Genomic DNA, 26,374 nt, shown 5'->3' on the forward strand with positions numbered 1-26,374 from the left:
TTTCTTGGTTTCTTTGTTCTCTCCTACAGGGACAGGGAATATAGTGGTAATTATGGTTAGCTACCCAGAAGGAAGAGGACTTCGGGAACTGGTGCAGAAGGGAATTCCAGTAAAGATGACAATAGGGATTGGCACCCGCCACGTGCAGGAGCTCATCAGTGGTCAGTCGGTGGTGTTTGTGGCCATCGCCTTCATCACCATGATGGTCATCTCCTTAGCCTGGCTGATATTTTATTACGTACAGCGCTTCCTGTATACTGGCTCACAGTTCAGAAGTCAGGTAATTATTGGTAACATTTTAACATTGCTTTTTAATAAAAGATAGTTCGTATATATTTCCCATATGTATTGCTCAAAGTTGTGTATTTGACCATATTTTATGTTTCCTTTTTTTAAAAACTTTCATTGTGCTTTAAGTGAAAGTTTACAAATCAAGTCAGTCTCTCATACAAATATTTATATATACCTTGCTATGAAGTCGTAGTTGCTCTCCCCCCATGAGACAGCACACTGCCCTGTATTCCCACGTCCATTCAGCCAGCATCTGCCCCCCTCTGCCTTCTCATCTCCCCTCCGGACAGGAGCTCCCCACACAGCCTCATATGTCTACTTGAGCCAAGAAGCTCACTCCTCACCCGTATCATTTTCTATCTTATAGTCCAGTCCAGACCCTGTCTGAAGAGTTGGCTTTAGGAATGGTTCCTGTCTTGGGCTAACAGAAGGTCTGGGGACCATGACCTCTGGGGACCTTCTAGTCTCAGTCAGACCATGAAATCTGGTCTTTTTACGAGAATTTGGGGTCTGCTTCCCACTGCTCTCCTGCTCCCTCAGGGGTTCTCTATTGTGTTCCCTGTCAGGGCAGTCATCGGTTGTAGCCGGACTGAATTTCCTTTTCACTCAATATTTAAGTATTAATAGGATTTTTTAAAATTAGACTATGTTAAATTTTCTGTTTTGTGGAAAGTTAGTTAGTTACCTTTAAATCTGGGTCTTTTTTTGCATGTTTGCCTCCTGCAGATACCTTCTTTGTCCTTTTCCAGACATAAAGACAGAAGGACATGAAATAGAGTGGACCTGTCCTTATGGTACCCTGGTTCCCTAGCTAGGTCCAAAGGCAAGGAGCAGAGTGGCAGGGGCTTCTCTGTGTCCATTGTGGAGCAGCTTTCAAAGCTATTTATCTACAGAAAGACACCGTTTCAGTAACTGCAAAGATGAGGGCAATTGAAAAGCCAGAGGCTTGCGAAGGCAGGCCTTTCGAATTTCAAACTTAAACTGTCATAGTCCTGAAGAGTTGACTTCCTGACTCTAAGCGATGGATAGTCATTTCTTGGTCTTCTACCTGATCACCAGGAAGGACTCTTGCTTTTAGCATCGTTAATAAAAGAGTATATGATACCCCCATCCTCAACTTTCTACTTTCCTGCCAGTAATTAAACGTAAGAATTGGCTTCTTCTTCAGACATGGAGTTGAAAATAAGTATTCTTACTCCAACAGCTCTTAAGTTACATGTGACTTTTCTGTACAGTAAGACTTCCCCGGTATGGTTTCTGTGCAGTAAGACTTCCCCGGTATAGTTTCTGTGCAGTAAGACTTCCCCGGTATGGTTTCTGTGCAGTAAGACTTCCCCGGTATGGTTTCTGTGCAGTAAGACTTCCCTGGTATAGTTTCTGTACAGTAAGACTTCCCCGGTATGGTTTCTGTACAGTAAGACTTCCCTGGTATAGCTGCAGAGTAGTCATTCAACTTTGCTTTTTAAATGAGATTTTTTTTTTCCATATGCATGCTCATAGTATGATGAGTGACTTTTTAAAAAATGGTGATTTAACTTAAAATTTTAAATAATAATAATATTTTTCCTACCCAAGAGCCATAGAAAAGAAACCAAGAAAGTTATTGGCCAGCTTCCAGTTCATACCGTAAAGCGTGGAGAAAAGGTAATATTTCATGGGTGTTCGGGGGAGAGTATGTATCTGTTTGTGTATCTGAGAAGTTTTTCTAATTTGCTAAATTCACAGTATTGAACGTGTGGCGTTTTGGCTAGTTTGAGGTAGGACTCACTTTCATACGTGTATTTATCTGGAAGAAAGGTTGGTAGGAGTGTTCTGTGGCGTATGTGGAGAGCTTTCCAGACTTGCCCTGTCCAATAGGGTAACCACTAGCCGCATATGGCTATTTGAATTTAAGTGATTTAAATTAGATTTGAAATTCAGTTCCTCAGCCCCACTAGCTACACTTGAGAGCACTGATGTTTCCATCACAGAAAAAAGTTGTGTTTCTAGGTCCGTGTCGTTTTAGACCCAGCTGATGCTAAAAAAGCTGAAGAGCCTAGAGTCCACACCCCAGGCCCTTGTACTTCAAATTCATGTCTGTCAAAGCTGACTCTGATTCATTTAATTACAAGGAGAATATCGGGGGATTTGTGGAGAAGGAGAGAAAGGGCGTTTTTAAAACTACTTACAAAAAAAAAAAAAAACCTTTTGCCATGGCCAGCCTGTGGGTCGTTTCAAACTGCTGACCGTTCCGTTAGCAGCTGATCACTGTAACCACTGCGCCACCAGGTCAGAAGCATGTGTACTGCTACGAATCTCTTCCTCTGCCCTACTTGGAGGATTAAAACAAAATAACACTCATTAAATTATAGACCTCCAGTTTTATGAAATTCAGAATCTAAGGTTAGTGGTCAATATGATACGTTTCATATTAAAATATTCTTGTAATTGTATAGTTGTCTACCGTTCTTTCCCAAAGTCAATTGTTCTTACGTGAAAAAGCCCCTTTGGTTCTCTCTTCGCCTTTAACTGGGTCTTATAAAAGAAATCACTTAGAAAAATAGCAACAAAGTATAACAACAATAACAAAAAGTTAAAGGAAAAACAAATTAGTGTATTAGAAAATAAACCCAGGGGGATTGGTAAATAATCAAGAGTTGGTTCTTCCTTGCAAGACTGAGCCAAAAAAAAACACAAACCAAACCCGTTGCCGTTTACTTGATTCCGACTTATAGCGACCCTATAGGATAGATTAGAACTGCCCCATAAGGTTGCCAAGGAACAGCTGGTAGATTCGAACTGCCCACCTTTTGGTTAGCAGCCAGGCTCTGAATCACCACACCACCAGGGCTCCTTTGCAAGACTAAAAACCCAAACCAAATCCAGTGCCTTCTAGTCGATTCCGACTCATAGCAACCCTATAGGACAGAGTAGGACTGCCCCATAGAGTTTCCAAGGAACACCTGGCGGATTCGAACTGCCGACCCTTTGGTTGGCAGCTGTAGCACTTAAGCACTATGCCACCAGGGTTTCCATTTGCAAGACTAGCCAAGATAAAAAAAGAAAGAAGACACAAATCTCTCTAGAACACAGTTACAGGGAGCTAAAGGAAGTTAGAAATACGCTGTATCTAACTTAACGCTGCATCTAAGTGAAACGTATGATCTTCAGGAATATGTAAACCATCAATTAACCTAAAAAAGGTGTATATGCATAGAAGAAACTATCTCATCCACAGTCTACCCCCTCAGAAGTAGAGGGAATTCTGTAAAACCTTTAAGAATCAAACAGTTTCTGTGTTCTGCGTTCTGTGTCATACAAAGACAGGAATAGTCTCAATTTGTTTTGTAAATTTAGCAAAATTCTAAAACCAAAACCTTGCATAGATAACAGTAAGAGGAATCGGAACCAATAGGTATAGAAATTCTAATTAAAATATTGATAAATCAACCTTGTATTGTTGTCATAAGGAGCCCTCGTGGCCCAACCTTGTTAAGCGCTTGACTGCTGTCTGAAAGGAGACCCCGAACACAGCAGGATCAGACGGTTGCAATCCATAGGGTTTTTCACTGGGTAATTCTTCGGACAGTCGATTGCCAGGCCTTTCTTCCTAGTCTTAGTCTGGAAGCCCTACTGAAACTGCTCAGCATGATAACGACATGTCAGCTTCCGCTGACAGACGGTGGTGGTTGCGCATGAGGTGTACCGGCGGTGAATTGAGCCCCAGTCTCCCACACAGAAGGTGAGGATTCTACCAGGGAACGACTGCTGCCCCCAAATACGACGCCTGTTCTTTATTTATTGCTTTTTGTAGTCCTAGCATCACACAGCAGTGCCCATGAAGGGGTTCTGTATGAACTAAGCAATGTGAAAAGTTGGTTTATCTTCTAGTTCTGTAGCTGAAGTGATCCAGTAAGGAGAATTTGAGGCTCCTTAGCTGGGGAAACAGTGTACCAACTAGGAATGTGAATGTTTCAGGTCGGCACAGCAAATTAGGAGGACTCAGAAATAAATGCAGTTCCCGTTTTGGCTCTGTAGAATTTAAAAGTATGCTTTGGATAATTTGGCTTGCTCAAAACTGTTTTGCATTTTTGGAATACACTACTCAAAAGTCTTACCGAGAACTCTTTGCCAGATGCACTGCTTTATCTCAGACCTTCAGCTTTTGCAATGCTATTCCTGTTACCTGTAAAGATTACAGCCTAGAGGGCCCTGTGGGGCGGCTCTGCTCTGTCACTTGGGGTCACTAGGAGTCCAGATTGACTCCATGGCACCCAACAACAGCATTTTTTAATTTTCTTTATTTTGTTGTTGTTGTTAAGAATATATACAGCTAGACATAACCAGTTCAATAGTTGTGCATGTACAGTTCAATGACATTGATTACGCTCTTCGAGTTGGGCAACCATTCTCACTGTCCTTTTCTGAGTCAGTCAACAACATTTTGCCATGACCAAATAGAATTTATTTTAAGGCTATGAAAGCTACTTTAAGCAAAAAGTGGTTGAAGAAGATCGAAAAACCTATGGAATCTGATTGACGGAAGTAACTGGGCTTGCGTTAAATTGTTGAAGCAGTTTGAATTGATGGAAGTACCTTTAGAAGGCAAGGGTGGTCTTTTTTAATATTTCCAAAACTTTTGCTTTATAATTACGAAAAAAAATAAGCAAATTGTAAAAAGTGCTTGAAAATAGATTGAAGGTATAACATGGGTAGCAGAAAGCTTTTCAGTATTTATAAAATAAATACATGTTAGGTGTAGTTATGCTTTCACTTAAAAAAAAAAGGCAAACTGAAAAAGTATTTGAACGTGAAATATTTGGGATTAATACTGAGAAAATCAAGACACGTAGGGTGGGCACACTGTGCTTACTGACGGTCTTCACCCAGCGTTGGTGTTAAGATTTTAGTACTTTGTAGTGACAGCTGAATTTTAACCCATTGTGCGAGGCACTCGTTTCTTTCCAGGCAGATACATTTAACAGAAAAAAAAAGTCTGAGTCCCCCCCTTAGCCCCCACGTCTCTTAGTTTAAGATTGGCATCTGTTTTACAAATCACAGAGGGTCCCTGGGGAGAAAGTTTCCAGTTAAAGCATATGACAGAGTCTTGGTACAGTCGGCACAGCCAGCTGCTTGACTAGCGTGTCATATTACGTTCCTCTTAGAACGTGTTTTTACTCTTCTTAGCAGGAAATCTCAGTCCTTAAATATAAGAGGACGTAGGTTCATATATATAATTTACTGAATTGAGTCTTTGAGAACATAAATAAACTTTTATTTCTATGCTTTTACTATACAGAATGTTTTTCAAAATATGCTTCCAGGGACTGTTTTTTGAAAGTTGTCAAAGTAATGATTAAAAAAAAAAAAGGAAGGACCCCTAAAAGGTCCCTGAAGTGTGTACATAGATTTCCTGACTATATTACATTTTAAACGTATATGTAAAAAAAAGGTTGTGTTTGCTTAAATCCACGTCTTATATATTATGGGATACTAGTATTTGTTGACCAGTTTCCCTTGGACCCCTGGTGGCGTAGTGCTTGAGAGCTCAGCTGCTAACCAAAAGGTCAACAGTTCAAATCTACCAGCCCCTCTGTGGAAAGCCTATGGGGCAGTCCCACCCTGTTCAGTAGGGTTACTATGAGTCAGAATCGACTCGATGCAATGGGTTTTTTTTGTATTTGTTTTCTAATTTTTCTTTTCTTATGAACTCATTCACAGTAATGTATAAACTTGCAGACCCTTAGGGCCTTTGAAAACCATCTCACCGCTTTTGCATGGCATATGATAAATATGTGATAATATCTTACTTTAGATGCAAGGTGTTATTTAAAATGTTGCTATAAAGTTGATTTTAATACAATCTTTGATAACGAAAACCAAAACCAAACTCATTGCCGTCATATCGACTGTACAGGACAGAGTAGAACTGCCCCATAGGGTTTCCAAGGAGTGGCTGGTGGATTCGAACTGTCGACCTATTGGTTAGCAGCCAAGCTCTTAACCACTGTACCAACAGGGCTCCTTGATAACAATATATACATACAAAGTCAAATTTTTGCAGTTTTTTTGCTAACAAGTGATACTCATGGCTAAATACAGCAAAACCTACAAAAGTCAGAACTTGTATCGGGTGGAAACCTGTGAGAAAAGGAAAACTTAAGTATTTTCCAGTGGTGGAGAGCAGTAGAAAAATGGTAAGACTGCACCCTGTCAAAGGCAGAAAACTTGGGAGACCCAGAAAAACAAGGCATTCCCTTCAAGCTCTGGCTCTCGTTCACAGTATATTTTTAAGTAATTCCATAAGGACAGTCTGGCATGTTCCGTAAAGTTAAGTTGCTATAAAATGCCAGGCACGTGCAGACTCTGACTGGTAGTCCCTGAATGCCCATCCCAGAATCCCAGGGAAGAGCCTCATTGGCTGGTCTTGGGTCAGGTGACTGCTCTGTTCCTGCCTGCTGTGGTGGATGGGGTCAGGTCAGCTGGTCCCCAGAGAAGTCGGGGAAGGGCCACGTCTGTTACAGGTAGATTCTTGGAAGTTAAAATTTTGTCTTGAGACTGCTTCCTCCCCAGCACTTTTTCTCTTTTTATAATCTCTGATAGATGAAAAATGATCATTTAATTTATCATTGTTTTATCGCTGTTGAGAGTGAATTTTTTCAGATATTCAGCCATATGTATTTTTTCATTTGCAAGATGCATCTCTGTGTTCTTTAGCAAATTCTAATGAAAGTGTTCTTTTTTTAATGATCCCAGAAAACGATAGCTTATTGAATATTCATTTTCTTTATAAGTTTTATGTTTGAAAAATAACTTATCATAGTAAAGCAAATGTTTTCTACAGCCCTTAAAACATCAACACTAGCCTAATATTTAAACAGTGTTCATCTCTGATTAGGTGGACATGAAATTTTTTCCTTTTTTCTTTTTTAATTGTACTTTAGATGAAGGTTTACAGAGCAAATTAGTTTCAAACAATTAATACACTTATTGTTTTATGACATTGCTTACCAACCCCACGATATGTCAACACTCTCCTCTTTTCAACCTTGAGTTCCCCGTTACCAGCTTTCCTGCCCCCTCCAGCCTTCCAGTCCTTGCCCCTGGGCTGGTGTACCCATTTAGTCTCATTTTGTTTTATGGACCTGTCAGATCTTTGGCTGAAGGGTGAACCTCAGGAGTGGCTTCAGTGCTGAACTAAAAGGTGTATGGGGGCTGTACTCTTGGGGTTTCTCCAGTCTCTGTCAGACCAGTAAGTCTGGTCTTTTTTTGTGAGTTAGAATTTTGTTCTCCATTTTTCTCCAGCTCTGTCTAGGACCAAATAGTTTTCCTTTTCAGCCGACTATTTTAGATAATCTCTTGGTAAGGGTAAAAAACAAATACGAAGTACAGTCACTTGTGTTTAGTTTCAGGTTGTAGTAGTATAGAATCAAATTCATCATTGTTTTACCCAGGATGTAGTAAGATAGTTTTACTAAGGAAATACTGTATACCAAGGTTACAGTAAACTCTTTCCCCTTTTTGTCTTTACAGGGAATTGATGTTGATGCGGAAAATTGTGCCGTGTGTATTGAAAACTTTAAGGCGAAGGACGTTGTCAGAATTCTGCCATGCAAGTATGTTCTTTTCACCTCCTGAGAACTGCTGATGACATTTAAGGATTACTTGGCAAGTTTCAGATTTTTGACCAAAGAGTTATATGTCCTTCATGACATATAACTTTAGATCTTTACCATTTTGTGATCATCTCACCTTTAGAAAAGAAACTTGGATTTTTAATCTCGTCTTCAAGGCTTTTGTATTGTATTCTTTTAAAATTGCTTGGCCCATGATATATCTTGGTCATATATTGGCTTTTAGTGTTATTAGCAAGGCTTCATTAGAATTCTAGGAATTGCATTATACATTTAATGATGCAAAACTATGCTGCGCTGGGAGCAAGGAAACTGAAGCATGACAGATGAAGAACCAGAGAGGAGTGCTGGAAGTGGCCACCAGGAAGCAGGTCAGGGGAGGGCCATGCTTTGCTATTACGTGCACCCTGAGTTTGGGTTCTCTTTGGGGTTGTGTGAAATAAATAGTCTTTCATTTGCTCAGTTACACTGGAGGTTTTGGTTTAGCATCAGTGTCTTAGGCTGAGTTCTCTAGAGAAGCAAAACCAGTAAAGAATATAGATGTATATATCTAGAGATTTATATCAAAGAAACAGCTCACTTGATTATAGAAGTTAGAATGGCCCAAGTCCATGGATCAGAATAGAGGCTTCCTGATTCATGTAGCTGCAGGGGCTGGCAAATCCAAGATCGGCAGGTTGGAAAGCAGGGCTCTTGCTCACAGGCTGTGAATATCGACGAATCCCAAGATTAGCAGGCAAGACTGCAAGGCTTCTCCTGATTTATGTAGCTGCAGGGGCTGGCGAACCCAAGATTGGCAGTTCAGAGGGCAGAGCTCCACTCACAGGCTGTGAAGATCTATGAATCCTGAGATCAGCGGATAAACTGATAGCTCAAGTCCCAAGAACCAGAGGTCAGACGAGCAGGAGTCCGCTGCAGGATCCAGAGCGAGCAAAAAGCCAGAATGTTTGCCTATATTCAGATGCAGACCACACCCCCAAGGAAACTCCCTTTCAACTGATTGGCTACTCACAACAGATCCCATTATGGGAGTGATCACACATCAACACTGAGAATCATGGCCCAGCCAAGCTGACACACAATCCTAACCATCACAACCAGGAAGTTGTGATTTCTGTTTTAGTAGTGGGAGGCTTTATTAATTAATAGTTTTTTAGACGGCTTGCTTTGCTAGCAGAAGGGCTTATTTTTTGTGCAGAAATTATAATGTGTTTTAAGGCTATGATCAATTTTAATTATACTTCACACCTGTTACAATCTAGTCACAAGTTAATATATAATTATGTTTTATTTTCTGTTTGCAAAGCACTTTTCATATATATACACGTACTTTGTATTAGATTAAGTTCTTGATGTCTCTGTGAAAGGAATGAAGGATTAAGTGTCAGAATAACAACTTAAAGTTTTCTGAATACAAGTAGCTTGCTTAAATCTACAGGAATTTATATGGAGTGGTGGTGTGGGTACTTAATGAATTAGGGTCAGTCGATCATGTCTTACAGAGAATTATTAAAACTGAAAAGAATTTTTACTCTAGACTGGCCTAGGGTAAGTCTTCCTGACCGAAAAATGATGCTTAGAACGCTGCGTAAATGAGCAGCCTGAGGCTGATATCCTTTTACAGTACAAGGTAGTATCCTGATGGTTGAGCTGGGGTTTGTACCTGACCTTCATAAGCAAACTTGTGCAGGTAAGTTATTCAGCTGTCAGAGTATATTTCCTGGTTATTACTGGGCTTCTTAACTTTCTCCCCCATTTTCTGCTGAACTTCCTATAACAACCCCCCCCAATAAAGCCAAGAAGTTTCTTCTGTGTTTTTCTTAAGACTTTTCCCTTGGGTGAGTTTCAGTTTAAAGACCGAAATGTCAAAAGACAGGCTGGACTTTACTGTGTTATATAACTAGGTACTGTTATTTTTAACTACATTGGCAGATTTCTATTTGGAGAAAAGGTCTTCATACATTAAAAATAATAATAACAATAAAAAACCAAACCCACTGCCATCGAGTCGATTCAGACTCATAGCGACCCTATAGGACAGAGTAGAACTGCTCCATAGAGTTTCCAAGGAGTGCCTGGTGGACTCGAATTGCTGACCTTTAGGTTAGCAGCCATAGCACTTAACCACTACGCCACCAGGGTTTCCATAATAACAATCACAAATAATTGCTAAGTATTTGCTGTGTGTCTGGCACAGTTGGAAGCACGTTGGTCTTGACTTTTCACAGTAGCCTTCTGGTGTGGGTACTGTTACTACCCCCCATTTTGCACATGAGGAAGGTCAGTAGAGAGGTTAAGTAACTAGTTCAAAGTTATGCAGCCATCAGAGAGCAGAGCTGGGATTTGAGCTCCGTCTGCCTGACTCTTAAAACCCGGTCATAGTCTTAACTCTGCGTCTTCATCCTGCATAGAAAACAGATTCATCACGTTGAAGGGAAAGTTAGCCAACAAAGATTAAAATCAGTAAAGAAAAGAATGTCTTTTTTCTTTTTTTTTCTGACTCCAAAGGTGATAAGTGCTTATTACAGAAAATTTAAAATGTACAAAAAATATGTGAGAAAATAAGTAATTTTTAAGCCTACCATGCAAAAAATAACTTGTTAATATTTTGTTGTATTTCCATTTGAGTCATTTTATGGACGTATATAAAGGTACTATTAGCTTATTTATGCCACATTTATTCTCAAAAGGTTTTCAAGTAACTTGCAAAGGCAAGCTAACATGAGGCTAAAACGAAGCTCAGTTCTGAACGTAAACCATGCTATTTATGTGAAGAGAAAATGTCCCTTTGAGTGCCAGATTCTGTTTAACATGGAAAATAGATACAAATAATTAGAGTACGTGTTTAGGATGTCGATTTGTGTCAGTTAACTTGTAATGAGAAGATGAGTTGATAGAATGTTTTGTGTTCCCTTTAAGATATAAAAATAACACATACTTAATTTTTTTAGGCATATTTTTCATAGAACATGCATTGACCCATGGCTTTTGGATCACCGAACTTGTCCAATGTGTAAACTTGATGTCATCAAAGCCCTGGGATATTGGGTTTGTTACATTTTTGCTTATATTCAATCTCTGCCCCGGTTCTTACTGCGTGATTCCATTTCTTATTGGCCAGAGGCGAGAGGAATGAGCGGCTGAGATGCTCCTCGGGACGTCCTTGTGGGTCTCTGAGGGTTTCCTCGTTACTAGCAATGCATTCTTAAGGCATTCCAGTAAATGAATGGGCCACATCTGTGGATGTAGGACAGCGTGCTAGGATGTCTCCCAAAGGGCTTGTCATTGCTCTTGGCATGCTACACTGCAGAATGTCTGTGTGCTGGTCAGTGCTACAGAAACAAAAATTACCAGATGTTGAAAACGGAAGGGGCCTGAGAGATTCTCTGGGTTGAGGTCTTCGTTTTACATATGGGGAAACGGGAGTCCACACTTTTTGGCACCAGCTGTCCCAGCTTCTGGGTTCAGAATCAAATAGTGCTGGGGAAACTTATCTTGCATTGAATTTGTTACATCGGTTTGTGATATTTAGATACAGTTGGCCACAGGACCTTCCTCAGAAAATAGAGAGAATTGAGGCAAAGTGAAAGAAAGATGATAATAATAACCATGTGCTAAATGCCTTCTGTACACTTACTGCATTTATCCTCAAAACAGCTGTCTGAGCTGTTGTCATTATTTTACTAATTAAAAACTCGAGGTTAGAGAAGCTGCTAAGTAACTTGCTTCAGGTCACACAGGTAGTTAATGGAGAACCAGCTTTCAGATGCAGCTTTGCTTAATTCCAGGGTCCAGGCTCTTAGCTACCAGCCCAAACCCGTTGCCGTCAATTCGATTCGGACTCAGAGCGAACCTAGAGGACAGGTTAGAGCTGCCCCATCGGGTTTCCAGGGAGCGGCTGGTGGATTTGAACTGCTGATCTGTTTTTTGGTTAGGAGCCGTAGCTCTTAACCGCTGCGCCACCAGGGTTTCCTCTTAGCTGCTGGGTCACCAGAAAGGGAGAATGTAGAGAAAATAAATGGGTCTCGATTGTTACATTTTTTGTTGTTTTTAGAGCTTTCGTGCAAGCTATGAGTGTCTCCATATATCCTTGACTAAATAATGAACAGTTTTGAAAGAAAGATCTTTGAAAAAAGTAATTTAAATATTAAATATATACCCCCCAAAAAACCCAAACCCATTGCCTTCAAGCCGATTATTTGAGGTATATATGTACCTTTCTTGTTGCTGAGCATACGTTTAGAGTTTTTCGTGAAAGAGGTTTTTTTATGATAATCATTTATGCAGCTTAAAGCCTTTACAGCCGTTTAGGGCCCTGTGACAGCATCACTAGAGAACTGACTCTGGAAACAAGGCAGTTATTTCCCAGGCTGCAAGCCCACTTAAAACAGCCTCTCATCTTGCAGCTTAGCGTGTCTTCAGCAGATACGTAAGAGACTGCTCCCTTCATGACTACTGTAATTTTCCATGAATTATATATATATTTAAGTGTGAATTCCAGAAGGTCCTAGCTATAAGTATACCTGAAGGGGGAAGGCCAGCTTTCCAGAACTGTGCCATTACAGCCTTGCCCTCCTTTGATGTCTGGAAGGTTTTCTTTCCTCTAGAGCTTCCAGCATTTATTTATTCACAGTTTTTAATAATTATGGTTCTGTTTAACATGATGCAGTAGGCCCAGCTCATCGCCCTTCTGCTCCGGGGTCTGGAGCGTAGAGAAGGAGTCTTTGTAGGACTGCATATTTAAATAAAAGAATACCGTTTTTTTCTTGGCAAAGTTTTAGAGCTTTTTTCCTTCATTAAATACGCTCTGAAGCGCTCGTTAATTTTTTTTCCTCCTTTAGTCAGTAACCTTAAACTGCTTTTCATTTCTAGAAAAAGAACACTGATGGTAAAGATCTCACTGAGCTCAGCACTGAGGCTGATCCTTGTGAGGCTTGCTTTTAGGAAATGATCTACATACATATTTCGTTTATTAAAAATGAGGAGTTGTTCATTTTAATAAGGTTGAGTTACTTTCTTAGAATATTAATTTCAAAAAAGCTAAAATATGTATTCCCAGAAACCCTAATTTCCTTTTTTTGAAGAACAGAAACCTGTAGCAACTTTAAAATCAAACTAAGCTAACTTATCTTGCCTTTATTATTATTTTTTTTAATCTTTAGACAAATGAGCTATTGTTTTTTTTTTTTAGAGCCGGTGGCTCTTCCTGCTTTGGATTTTACAAGTGGCTTGAAATGCTTTCGTGTCTAATTAGTCTCTTTTTCATCACAAATGTAGCGAGAGAGTTCCCGCAGCCCTTCTGTCAACTCCATGTTCCACTTATCCCTCTTGTTTTCCTGCATTCAGCAGTCATATATTAGGGGAATGCCCCCTGACGTGTTGTCTCTGGGGGTACAAAGGTGAAATCCACTCTCAGGGATTTCACCTTCTGGACTGGTGGATGGGGTGCCGGGTGCTGTGGAGAGGGAGCCAGGGTGTGCACACAGACATAACATGGTGGAGAGGTATGTCTGAGGTGTTGGGAGAGCACAGAGAAGGGAGAAATCAATCCACCAAGCGGGAGCAGGGAAGATACAAGCCAAGCTGTTTGCCATCAAGTCAGCTCCGACTCATGGCGACCCCACGTGTGTCAGAGCAGAACTGTGCTCCATAACGGTTGTCAGTAGCTGATTTTTCAGAAGTAGATTACCAGGCCTTTCTTCCAAGGTGCCTCTGGGTGGACTCAAACCTCTAACCTTTTGGTTAACAACCCAGCGCGTTAACTCTCTGCACCACCAGGGACTCCAGAGAAGATACAGCCAAAAACAAAACCAAACCCGCTGCGGTCGAGTTAATTCCGACTCACAGCAACCCTATAGGACAGATTAGAACTGTCCCACGGGGTTTTGAAGGTGTGAATCTTTACGGGAGCAGACTGCCACATCTTTCTTCCGTGGAGTGGCTGGTGGGTTCAAACTGCTGACCTTTTGGTTCTCAGCTGAGTGCTTTAACCACTCTGCCACCAGGGCTCAAGGAAGATACGTTGTTGTTGTTGTGTGCCTTCGAGTCGATTCTGACTCATAGGGACCCTAAAGGACAGAGAACAACTGCCCTTTAGGGTTTCTAAGGAGCAACTGGTGGTTTTGAACTGCTGACCTTTTGGTTAGCAGCCTGAGTTCTTAACCACTTTGCCACCAGGGAAGATACAGGGGTCGTTTTTTCAGAGAAGGGCCTTTGGCCTGGGTTTTAAAGAATCTGCCAGACAGATGAGTATATTGCAAATTGATGATGTACCCACAGGGGTGTGAACATGTGGTGGTTTCAGACTGGCAGGTGGCTCGGTTTGGCAGGTGTTCAGATAAGCCTGGAAGACAGACTGGGATCAGGCGGAGCAGGAGTTTGGGCGTTATCACGACTCAGCAGCATTTGCTGCTTGGCGTGTCAGGAGTCAGAGCAGGAGGGAGAACGGCCCCATTCTGGAGGGTGTTTAGATAATGATAAGAAAGGAGAGCTGAGTCAAAGGCAGAGCCAGGCTGTGGACGCGGCTTGTCGGGAGCAGAAGGCCAGCTGTGTCCTTGGCCTGGAGAGCAGCAGAGGAGGGGCACGGTGGTGCAGTGAGCGTGCAGTGTTTTTACCTGGAGCAGGTAAGACTGTGGATCCCAGGTCACAGTTAACCTACAAAACCAGTAGCCGTTGAGTCGAGTTCGACGCATCGTGACCCGGGTGTGTCAGAGTAGGTTCTGAGTTCCACAGGGTTTTTGATGCCTGATTTCATGGTAGTGGATCTGCAGGCCTTTCCTCTGAGGTGTCACCGGGTGGGCTCAAACCTCCAACCTTTCAGTGAGCGGCCAAGTGCATTAACCATCTGCAGCACCAACAGTAAACCCCTCATTTAATAGGACACTTTACCAGCAATTTCAAGTACTCACAACAAAGCTTTGACTCAGGTAGAAATCAAAAAAAGGTTCCTGGATACCCCCCAAATTTCACTATTCAGTATAGTAATGCTTATATAGTCTCCAGCCCCCACTTTTAGCATCTTTTCTTCTTTAAATCAGCAAATTGGCAGAGGAGAGACACTGGAGGCAAACTAACAGCTGATAAGACACCCTGTATGTAAATAAAGAGCCAGAGTTGGGTTTTTTTTTTTTCCAGTGAAACAAATACAGTGTGAACAAAAAAAGACCAGACTTACTGGCCTGACAGAGACTGGAGAAACCCCGAGAGTATGGCTCCCAAACAACCCGTTAGCTCAGTAATGAAGTCACTCCAGAGGTTCACCCTTCAGCGAAAGATTAGACAGGCCCATAAAACAAAATGAGACCAAAGGGGCACACCAGCCCAGGGGCAAGGATAAGAAGGCAGGAGGGGACAGGGAAACTGGTAATAGGGAATCCAAGTTGGAGAAAGGAAAGTGTTGACATGTCGTGGGGTTGGCAACCAGTGTCACAAAACAATATGTGTACTCATTGTTTACTGAAAAGGTAGTTTGTTCTGTAAACCTTCATTTAAAGTACAATAAAACAAAATACAGTGTGAAGCGCTCTGTCGTTCAGAAGCCTTGCTCACGTAGGAAACCCTAGTACCTCACTGTAGAACAGTGTGAGGCAGTACCTAGGGCACATAGCTACTGCCCTCAGTGGTCAGCAGCCAGCCAGACTGGTTTACACCGCCCGGTAGCGCAACAGTTAAGCGCTGGGCCGCTAAGCAAAAGGTCAGCAGTTTGAATCCTCCAGCCGCTCCGCAGGAGAAAGATGTGGCAGTCTGCTTCCATAAAGATTATAGCCCTGGAGACCTATGGGCCCGTTCTACCCTGTCCTATAGGGTGGGAACCGACTCGACGGCAATGGGTTCAAAAGGACAGGAAAGTGTGTGTGTAACAAAGCTTCGCTTTCTGTCAAAGGTGGTATTGCTTGCATCAAGGGAAAAGCGGGCTTTGGAATCAAAAGCGCTTTGGCCATAGAAAGTCTGCTTATTGAGAAGCCGTCGTTTGCTGATGATGCTAGATTAGGGGGTCATCGCTGTGCTTTTTACCAAATTTACTTTATAAAGTTAATGATATTTCATATAAATTATGGGGAAAAGATGATGAAGCTCTGATTGTGTTACTTAAGAAGGGTATTTTCTTTTTTTTCTAATCTTCAAGGCAGAGCCTGAAGACACGCAGGAGACGCCCGCTCCAGGATCTACCCCCGGGAGCGTTTCGGCCGCAAACTCGAGCGTCGCCGCCCCAGACGAAGGCAGGAGCGAGGGAAGCAGTTTTACAGCGTCTGCCACCCACGAGTCTGCGCCCCAGTGCGGTGCCGCCCTTAAAGACGACACCGGCGAAAACACAGCACTGTTGGGTGAGTGGCCTGCGGATTATAAAACGCTGTCACGCTATCAGTCGTCGAAAGAGAACTAATACACAAAATACGCAAAAATCGTGAAGGAAAAGGTGAAAACCATTCATAATCCCACTCCTGGAGGTACTTTTAAAAAAAATTTATTTATCGTGCTTTAAGTGAAAGTTTATAGATCAAGTGAGTCTCTCATACAAAAATGAATATACACCTTGCTATGTACTCCTTTTTTTTTTTTTTACTCCTAGTTGCTCGCCCCGTAATGAGACAGCACACTCCCTCCCCCCTGTATTTCCCGTGTCCGTTCAGCCAGCTTCTGTCCCCCTCTGCCTTCTCATCTCCCCTCCAGACAGGAGCCGCCCATATAGCCTTACGGGTCTACTCGATCCAAGAAGCTTACTCCTCACCAGTATCTTTTCTTATCCCGTGGTCCAGTCCAGTCCGTTTCTGAAGAGTTGGCTTTGGGAATGGTCCCTGTCTTGGGCTAACAGGAGGTCTGGGGACCATGACCTCCGGGGTCCTTCTAGTCTCAGTCAGACCGTTAAGTCTGGTCTTTTTATGAGAATTTGAGGTCTGCATCCCATGTTTCTCCAGCTCCCTCAGGGGTTCTCTGTTGAGTTCCCTGTCAGGGCAGTCATAGGTGGTAGCCGGGCACCATCTAGTTTTTCTGGTCTCAGGCTGATGTAGTCTCTGGTTTATGTGGCCCTTTCTGTGTCTTGGGCTCATAATTACCTTGTATCTTTCGTGTTCTTCATTCTCCTTTGCTCCAGGTGGGTTGAGACCAATTGAGGCATCTTAGATCCTGGAGGTACTGTTTTAATGTTTGGATAGATACCTTTTCAGATGTTTTTCTCTGTGTTTATCTAAGTTTTTAAAGGGAGCGTGGGGGACTATCATTTATGTGCTGTTAGGTAACCTCCCTTTTTTACAATCCTTCTGTATCAATAAATACACACATTTTTAATAGCTACATAGTATCACACTTTGGATTTATTTAAACCATACCCTGTTGGGCTTTTTGTTTTTTTCTTTTTAAATCAGTAACACTTTCAAATCATTGTATGTATAGTTACCACTTGTCTGATTGCTTTCTGCCCTTCGCAAATAAAATATAGTGTATTGCATACCCTCTATTCATACTTGTGGTGATTTGTATTTCTTCTCTTATGAATTGCCCATTTTATCGTTGGCTCGTTTTTCTACAGAGATATTAAATTTTTCATGCTGAAAATCTTATTAGATATTTTGTATTTTTTTCTCTCCAATCTCTGTATCTTTTAAGTTTTTGGTGTATTTTGCCAGATAGAAGGTATTTTTTGTTGTTTTGGTTTTTTTTTATAGACTTTTTATTCTTTCATGATTCTGTCTTTGACGTCATGCCAATTTAGGGAAGGTCTTTGATACCATGCCAACTTAGGAAAGATTATAAATATTCACCTATATATTTTGCTGCTATTTGTGGTTTTGTAAATCTTTATTCACATGGCTTAAGGAATGACAGGAATGTAGCTAACCTCTTCTTGAAAATGTTTACCTTGTTTTCTGAATGTTGTTTAGTGTGTAGTAATTATTTGTGAATAGTATGCTTTGATATTTGAAAGTCAAGGCAGATTCCTCCATCATTCTTTTAAAAATATTTTGGCTATTCTGCATTTTTAAAACTTAGTCCTAAAATCATTTTGTTTAGTAAAAGAAAATCCCTTTCGAATTTTGATTGGAATTGAATTAATTTACAAGTTATTTTAATTAGGAAGAATTGATGCTTCTGATTTTGACTTTAGGAGTCCCTGGGTGCTGCAGTAAAGTGCTCAACTACTAGCCAAAAGGTTGGTGGTTCAAACCCGCACTGAGGTGCCGAGGAAGACAGACCTGGCGATCTGCTTCCAGAAGGTCGCAGCTTTGAAAATCCAGTGGAGCGGTTTTACCCTGCACGCGTGGGGGACCCCATGAGTCGGAAACAACTTGAGGGCAACTAGCAACAAACTTTTACTTTTGCTGTCCTGGAAGGAAGCATACTTTTCCAGCTCAGTAAGATTCAAACTGAATCAGTTTGTCTTTTAACATATTTAGAATCTATGAGGCAAAAGTAGATATAAATATTAAAACTTAAATTTTCAACCAGGACCAGAGGAAGAAAGAATACATTGTGGAAGAAAAAGGGGAGTGAATTGCAGAGAGTTACAAAGTTGAAAAGGTTGATCCCTTGCTGGTTGCTGGCGTTTTCCTCATCGTGACCTGGGAATTTGAGGATCAGTTTTTCCATTTTTGCAAAGAAGGTGGTTGGAATTTTGATGGAGATAGCACTGAATCTGTAGATTGCTTTGGGTAGTATTTAATTAAGTCTTCAGTCCAGAAACACAGGATGTTGTCCCAATTATTTAGGTCTTTTTGTATTTTTTTTCCCACCACTCATCTGTCAGTTTTTAATACCGTGGTGGCTTGTGTGTTGCTGTGATGCTGGAAGGTATGCCACCAATATTTCAAATGCCAGCAGGGTCACCTATGGTGGACAGATTTCAGCAGAGCTTATGGGCTAGGAAAAAGGACCTGGCGATCAACTTCTAAAAAAAATTGGCCAGTGAAAACCTTGTGAATAGCAGTAGAACATTGTCTGATACAGTGCTGCAAGATGAGCCCCTCAGGTTGGGAAGACACTCAAAATACTACTGGGGAAGAGCTGCCTCCTCAAAGTAGTCAGCCTCAATGATGTGGATGGAGTCACGCTTTCGGGATCTTTATTTGCTGATGTGGCACGACTCAAAATGAGAAGAAACAGCTGCAAACATCCATTAGTAATTGGAACATGGAATGTACAAAGTATGAATCTAGGAAAATTGGAAGCTGTCAAAAATGAAATGGAATGATTGAAGATAGATCTCCTAGGAGTAACATACGGGTCCTTTTAGGCTCTCTGTCTGTTAAATGGTGATGGTTAGTAAATAAACAGTGTATGGGAGGAAGATATTTATATGATCTCTGCAGTGACTGTTTCTCTGGAATGAGGTGTAGTTTTAGCATGTAAATTTTCTTTAGTTTTTTCTGTAATTTGTTTCTTGAATTACAGTCAGCGAGTGAGTAACTCCGTAGTTGAAGTTCCCAGTATCCTGACTGACGCAGGGTGCCTTTTGTTGCTTTGTTGTAGAAACGGTCGGGAGTGACCCTCAGCGTGGAGAACCCGTCTCCTAGTGCCTGTTCACACCGGCAGCCACCAACCCAGCTCCAGTTTGAACTAAAGGACGTTTTATTTTTTTTTGCCTTAACGCCTTGTGTGTATATTTGAAAGTAATGTACATTCTTTTACCTTTCAGATTCTGGCTTGATATACAAAAGGACTAAGATATCTTATTCTTAAATAGACTTTCTGAATAGCCTTCATACATTCACCTACTAAAATATGTATAAGAAGCAATATGTTGTTTCAGACACAGTAATATAAAAGACAAGTTGTGTTCCTGAAATTTAGCACAGGTGCTGTGGTCCTGTAAAAACAAGATCAGTTCTATTTCTTAAGGATTTTTTAGACTAAAGCACATTTATTTTTGACTAGCTTAAGTAGAGTTGTATAATTAAGTGTAGTAATTGTTCATATGAGTGTTCCCTGGAGGAAAGACATTTTTTGAAACTTCAAACTTGTAAACAAGGTGAGAAATATACACCTTCCATGCACGTATGATTGCACAAAGAGATTTCCCCAAAGCAGAGAACACTTTTTGTGTTCTCTTCTATTGGGAATTATGAGAAAAGCACTAGATGACTTTAAGATTTGCATTTTTCTGTTTTATTATCTTATTTCTTGTGACACCTTGATGGGGAGAGGAATTAATTGGTCCTTTTTTTTTTTTTTTCCTACAAGTAGAAAAAGTTAAGATTCCGTATTGCACAAGAGCATTGAGTTCTTTGTGGCCTTGTTAAGGAAATTGAGTAGGCAGACTGAATTTTTAAAAATGACATATGTATGATACTGGTTCCAACTGCAATTTAATCTTTAAAATGAAGGGGCGAGAAAGACTTTTGATTTTTGTTGTTGTTGGAACAAAATAAACAAGTAATTTTCTGGATTCGTTTTGAAGCAAACCTAATAGGATGACCTTGCTTTATCATTTCCTATTTTATTTATTTATTTTTTTTTCTTCCTCTCGTTTGGTTTTCTTACCTGAGGTTAAAGAAGCAGACTAACGTAAAGCTTCTGGAGACAGCTGTGTACGTTTGATCGAGTGGCTGAGTAAATAAACACACACACACACACATATCCTGCTCTTCTCTCCTCTTAGGAGGTAGAGTTGTTTTTTAGAGTGTGAGGTTACAGTCCTAAACCAGCTACTGTGTATATCTTACATTTAAGATAAAAATAATCTTTTTGAGAAAAAAATTCTTAGGAAACTATAAAGAGTTTATTCTTATGTCTGAGGTACGAGGTTTTATATAACTTATTTTTTCAGGTTACTTACTATATTTTGACTCTAGCCACTCGTAGTGAAATACTCTGCAAATTAAACAAGTGCTTTTACTGAGGTAGACTCTAAGGGCAAATACCATATGACGAGCTGTTGAAATACAAAGTTTGTCTCTGAGCCCTTGTTTTAACAGACAGCTTCAAAGGAGGTTCCCACAACAGCCATTATCTTTGAAATCTACCTGCCGTGCCTCAGTGGGAATGGGAAAATAAGTCTTTGATTCTGTACCACATAGTTTGTGTGTTTGCTCTTTGTATTTTGAGGAACAGATTAGGGAGAAATGCTTTAATGACCGGTTCCTCGCAGTAGCTAATGGAGCTGACTTTTAAAAAGAACACCAACACTGCAAGGTGAATTATTTTCAATAATTGCAGAAGCGTGACCTCCATCAGCAGCCGCCAGGTACAGCCTGCCTTCACTCAGCAGTTTGAAAACTAAACAGTACATGAGAAGAGGTTGGAATAAGAGCGGCCTCATCTCCAGAAACACAAGTCTTTAGTAGCTGAAAAGGGTTTAGCAATAGAAGATGAGAAAACTCTTCAATACTTTGAGAGGAAAAAGTTTCCTTTGATGGAAGCTTTTTTCAGATAGAAATAAACATGATAAAGAAGGGTCAGATGTTCTCAGAATTTTTGCTGAAACTTTAAACTTGGTAAGCTGCTGAGACTATGGGGAATTGTAGATGAGGATGTTGTTGTAAACCAGACAGTTTAGTTACATTATTTATGGCAGTACTCATTTTCTTTCTGGAGCCCTGGTGGCGCAGTAGTTAAGAGCTCGGCTGCTAACCAAAAGGTCAGCAGTTTGAATCCACCAGCCGCTCCCTGGAAACTCTATGGGGCAGTTCTACTCTGTCCTTACAGGGTCACTGAGTTGGAATCGACTCAGTGCCAGTGGGTTTGGTTTGGTTTTCCTTCTAACAAATGTCATAAAAGTCGTTTGTTCAGAAATAATGTAGAAACAGTTTTTGTTTTTAGCTGTGAGAATTGTAGGCAGCCGTTTGGAAGAGGAGATTTGTCCATGCATCTAAAGCACTGTTGGGTTCACCGCCTGCCTCTTGTGCCTGCTCACTTCCCAGTGTCATCTTAGTGGCGTCTTCTGGGTTTCCCATCAGAAAGCCACGAAGCTCCAGAGAATGTAAAAGCCTGGACTCACCTGGCAGGTAACAACAGTTTCTCGCATGCTGTCTTTCTTAGGGATCTCGACCACACATAGAGCCTATATTGAAAGATCGGTCCCCACAGTCACTGAGGGGTGATGACAATAAAAGGCCGAATTGCAGTGCCTCCATAAGCAGTTTGCTCTCTGTGGATGCACAATGACAAAGTCTCCTGAAGCGAACCACTGGTGTCTGACCTCAGTAACTCTGGGACGGAAGCTTTATGCCTTGGTCAAGCTTTCCAAACAGGACTGGCTGAAAAAGGCATTCCCAAGGATAGCTATTTTTAAGGAAAAAATTATCAGTGACCCTGGGATGACACTGGGACTTGAATGAGTCAATAGTCAGTACCTCTCTGTGTTCCTTGAGATACTGCCAAATCAAAGTCTGATAGAATCATAACAACAATAGTAATAAGCCTTCAAGAATACATGTGTTATAGGATCCCTGGGTGGCACCGCAGTTAAGCATTCGACTACTAGCTGAAAGGCTGGCAGTTCGAACTCACCCAGAGACACCTCGGAAGACGGGCCTGGTGGTCTGCTCCTAAAAGGTCACAGCCTTGAAAACCCTCTGGTCACAGTTCTACTCTGCACACTTGGGGCCACCACGAGTCGGAATTGACTCGACGACAGCTAACAGTAACCCTTCCGTACGAATAGGTGTGTTCCCATTTGGATGAAGTACCCAATGTAACCACCTCCCGGGAAGGTAGTGCAACTTGCCAGTAGTCTCTTGTGCATATATTAGAGTTTGTTTACTTAATGAAGGCTGAGAATAAATCACTGTGTATGTCTATATTACTAACTAGAACTTGAGGTACTTTTATGTTTGTCAAAAATAATTTCTTAGAGGCTTAGTGTAAACCCTTCTTTGCAGTTTACAAAGCACAGGATGTTGGCTCGAACCAAAGCTGGTTTGGTGGTATAACATGCGCTGTGCTTATTAGAAAAGCCACCTACACCTCTGCAGCTAATTTCATTTTTATTTAAAAACACTTGTCAGGATTTTATCTGCAGTAGTCCTAATACTTGGATTGCTAGTACAGAAGTGAAATTGCCCGTGTCAGCATCAGCCTCGCACCTGGATACGTGCCCCCTTTCTGTAGAGCAATATAAAATAATGGGGGCGGGAAGAAGTATTTGCATTGCGTTCATTTAGAATAAGCAGCCAGTCCAATCTGCTTGATGAGGTGTAGGCTTGTGAGCATTGTGAGTCCCTAGGAAACCCGGGCAGACCAGGGCTTGTGTGGGTGTGAGGCTGGTAAACCTGACCACCTTCCAAGAGTCAATTCAGGTGCTTCAGAGCATCAGTAGTGGATGGCAAAAAAAGACCCGATATAAAATGAAATCAGCAAAACATCTTCTCAGTGTTACAGGGTGAGAGGATTTCAACAAAAATGTGTATTAAGCTTTTTCCCATGCAGTCATTTTCCGGATACCCTTAAAAAGCTATTTTAAAGGGGTATCACTGAAAATACCAGTTTAAAATAGGTATATGGTCTGTCCTTCTCCATGTATTTATACATTAAAATGTTTTATACTTTAAAAAAATATAGTGGCATATGCTGCTTAAAATTGCGTGTAAATGTGTATGTACACTAAACCAAAAAAAAAAAAAAACACCCAAACCTGTCGCCATCAAGGCGATTCCGACTCACTCATAGCAACCCTTTAGGACAGAGCAGAACTGCCCCGTAGCGCTTCCAAGGAGCGCCGGGTGGGTCGAACTGCCGACCTTTTGGTTAGCAGCCACAGATAGCTCTTAACCACCACACCACCAGGGTTTCTTCATATTTTTTATAGTAGTAGGATAAAAATTTAGAATGATAATCAATTCTGTGAAGTTGTTTAAATGAATAAAACACTTTCAAAGGGAATTGTTTGAAACAGAAATCTTACAGTATCCCAAATTATTTTCTTTTTAAAATTACTTCAGTCTCTATCCTAAACTGTTACTTAGTGCCGTCTTCTTTTTTAACAGGTGTTTTGAAGATATTCAAGCTAGAAATTGGAAGTAGGAAAACCAGAGACTTCAAGGTGTTTTGCTTTGTTTAACGTGAAAGGTTGATTGAACTGGTTTGATTACATTTAAACGTTGATCGCACAGTTAATGAATTCCTGGATAATGTAGGTTTGTTTTTGTTTTTTTACTTTAGGTAAGCTGTCTTCTCTTAATTAAGCGTGGTTAATTAAGAACCTTTTATTGGTATCATAAATGCAAACTTTGGTTCAGTTATATTTAGCCATTTTATGTAAAAATGTAAAATAAAAATTTCATTCTTTTGTAAGCTGTTTATTCAAAGTAAGCTTGAAACCCCTCTTTTGAGAACACCACCAAGTACTGTGATCCTGGGGAGATCAGAAGTGTATCACTCACACTTAGCACTGCTCCCAGGTACAACTGTTCCCAGCCGCTGCTGTGGGGATTATCTGTGTCGATGTGGGTGGACCTGGTCTCTGCTGTTGGAGCAACGTCGTTTTGACTTGTACTCTGGTTGTACAGGATTGACTTTAAATAAAAGAAGTAAGGAGTCAAGTTTATTAAGTATCTTTCTTCGCGTTCATTTAATCATCTAAGCAGTTGATCTTACTAGGTCAATTCGTGGATCCACTTTCCTGGCTTGCTCCCACTCACTGTAAGCCGTCTGCTCACTGTTGGACTAAGTCCGTGTCTGGGTCCGATCTGCTGGCCCTCGTGTTTGGGTCTTGGTCTGACTTCCAGTCCTTGGAAGAGGCGTGTGTGGCACAGTGGCTTCTCACACTTTCATCCGGATGAGGAAAGCAGAGCCCAGGAATGTGAGGGTGTGTAAGCCAAGTCTGCTGGCTACACGCCTGAAATGGATCAAGTCCATTTTATCTTTAAAAAGATTACACTGTAAGCTATAGTAGAGTGTTTCAGTACAAGCGCTTATATGTAACCTTTTTAGGTTTTGTTAATCCTTTTACTTGGTTCAAAATCAAAACAGTATTAAAAAGTGTACAGTAAAATGTCTCACTTGGTTCCTCACCTCCAAACGTACACCTGGGCCGACGCTTTTATTTTTTAACTTTTCCAGGTCTGTGTGCAAACACGAATACGTGTATTTTTATTTCACTCTCTTTTTTCATTTAGTGTGTCTCAGTGATGGCGCCACATTGTGTTCGTTCAGTGTGTCTCAGTGATGGCGCCACATCGTGTTCGTTCAGTGTGTCTCAGTGATGGCGCCATATCGTGTTCGTTCAGTGTGTCTCAGTGATGGCGCCATGTCGTGTTCGTTCAGTGTGTCTCAGTGATGGCGCCATGTCGTGTTCGTTCAGTGTGTCTCAGTGATGGCGCCATGTCGTGTTCGTTCAGTGTGTCTCAGTGATGGCGCCATGTCGTGTTCGTTCAGTGTGTCTCAGTGATGGCGCCATGTCGTGTTCGTTCAGTGTGTCTCAGTGATGGCGCCATGTCGTGTTTGTTTAGTGTGTCTCAGTGATGGCGCCATATTGTGTTTGTTCAGTGTGTCTCAGTGATGGTGCCATGTTGTTGTGCCTCGAGGTATTCCATGGCACTCCACAGTATGTGCGTCTTGTTTGGCTGATTCCCAGTTAATGGACACTTACGCTGCTTCTGGTCTTTTGTTAGGACAGATGTTGCTTCAGTGTCAAACCTGATGACATTGTTCCCTGGGTGTTGGTAAATCTGCGCGCCTGCGCATAGCCGATGGTGTCCTGCATAAAGGCTGTTATTGTAGGTGCTCCCACAGCACCGCATCCGGCTGCCACCTGTTTCCTCACAGCCTTGCCAAAACCAAAAAACCCAAACCCATTGCCGTCGAGTTGATTCCAACTCCTAGTGACCCTGTGGGACAAAGCAGAACTGCCCCACAGGGTTTCCAGGGAGCGCCTGGTGGATCTGAACTGCTGAGCTTTTGGTTAGCAGCCGAGCTTTAACCACTGCGCCACCAGGGCTCTGCAGCATCCTTGTGTCCCGTTTGCTCACAGCCTTGCCAGAAAAGGGTGTTAATAAATTTGGAGGATTTTACCAGTCTGGAGATGGAAAAAAATCTGTATTGTTTAATTTGCATCAAAACCATATGAAGATATATATGCCTTGAAAAGTCCTGTTCTCCCCAGTCCCTATCTGCTCTCCTTTCCCCCCATAGGTACCTGTTTTTATTAGTTTTTTGTATCCCCTTTGTGCTCTTTAATCTTATAGTCTTTTCTTACACAAAGATAGCATACTGTATATATGCTCTAATATGCTTTGCTTTTAACAGTATATCAGTAAAACTCAAACCTGTTGCTGTCGAGTCAATTCCAACTCACGGTGACCAGGACACAGTATGACATTGTTCAGCTAATCCCCTATTTGCTGCCACCTTGTCTCTAGCCGTCTGCGGTTTCATACAGTGCACGATAAGTGACCTTACACGATGTCACTTGGTGCGTGTGCAGGTCCGTATTCCTTAGAGTCCCAGAGGTGGAACTGCTGGGTCCTCAGGTAGCTGCAGTGTGGGACTCTGGGAGATACTGGCAGGTTTCAGAGAGGCTGCATCAGTTCTGGTCATAC

General features: G+C 41.4%; 1 protein-coding gene and 1 non-coding gene across 5 annotated transcripts in view; both read left to right on the plus strand.

Moving 5' to 3' along the window:
* Positions 1 to 24,376, plus strand: part of RNF149 (ring finger protein 149) — a 50,296-nt gene extending 25,920 nt beyond the window's left edge. The window contains exons 2-8 of one of the 4 annotated variants that reach the window (XR_007513560.1): positions 30 to 280; positions 1,867 to 1,935; positions 7,804 to 7,886; positions 10,856 to 10,952; positions 16,030 to 16,228; positions 18,007 to 18,253; positions 19,368 to 19,455. Coding sequence is in view for 1 of the 4 variants with exons in the window: in XM_049856335.1 (XP_049712292.1) it covers positions 30 to 280; positions 1,867 to 1,935; positions 7,804 to 7,886; positions 10,856 to 10,952; positions 16,030 to 16,228; positions 19,368 to 19,411 (743 nt within the window). In the remaining 3 variants the exon portion in view is untranslated. Of the gene's footprint in view, positions 1 to 29; positions 281 to 1,866; positions 1,936 to 7,803; positions 7,887 to 10,855; positions 10,953 to 16,029; positions 16,229 to 18,006; positions 18,254 to 19,367; positions 21,842 to 23,821 lie in introns of those variants that run through there. The other 3 variants (XR_007513561.1, XR_007513559.1, XM_049856335.1) reach the window with 3 other exon arrangements.
* LOC126061264 (small nucleolar RNA SNORD89) lies at positions 21,926 to 22,041 on the plus strand. Its single transcript, XR_007513739.1, has one exon. It is a non-coding gene; the product is annotated as a small nucleolar RNA SNORD89 (small nucleolar RNA).
* Positions 24,377 to 26,374: the final 1,998 nt, after the last annotated feature.

Source organism: Elephas maximus, chromosome 17, assembly GCF_024166365.1.
Source record: "Elephas maximus indicus isolate mEleMax1 chromosome 17, mEleMax1 primary haplotype, whole genome shotgun sequence".
NCBI lineage: Eukaryota > Metazoa > Chordata > Mammalia > Proboscidea > Elephantidae > Elephas > Elephas maximus.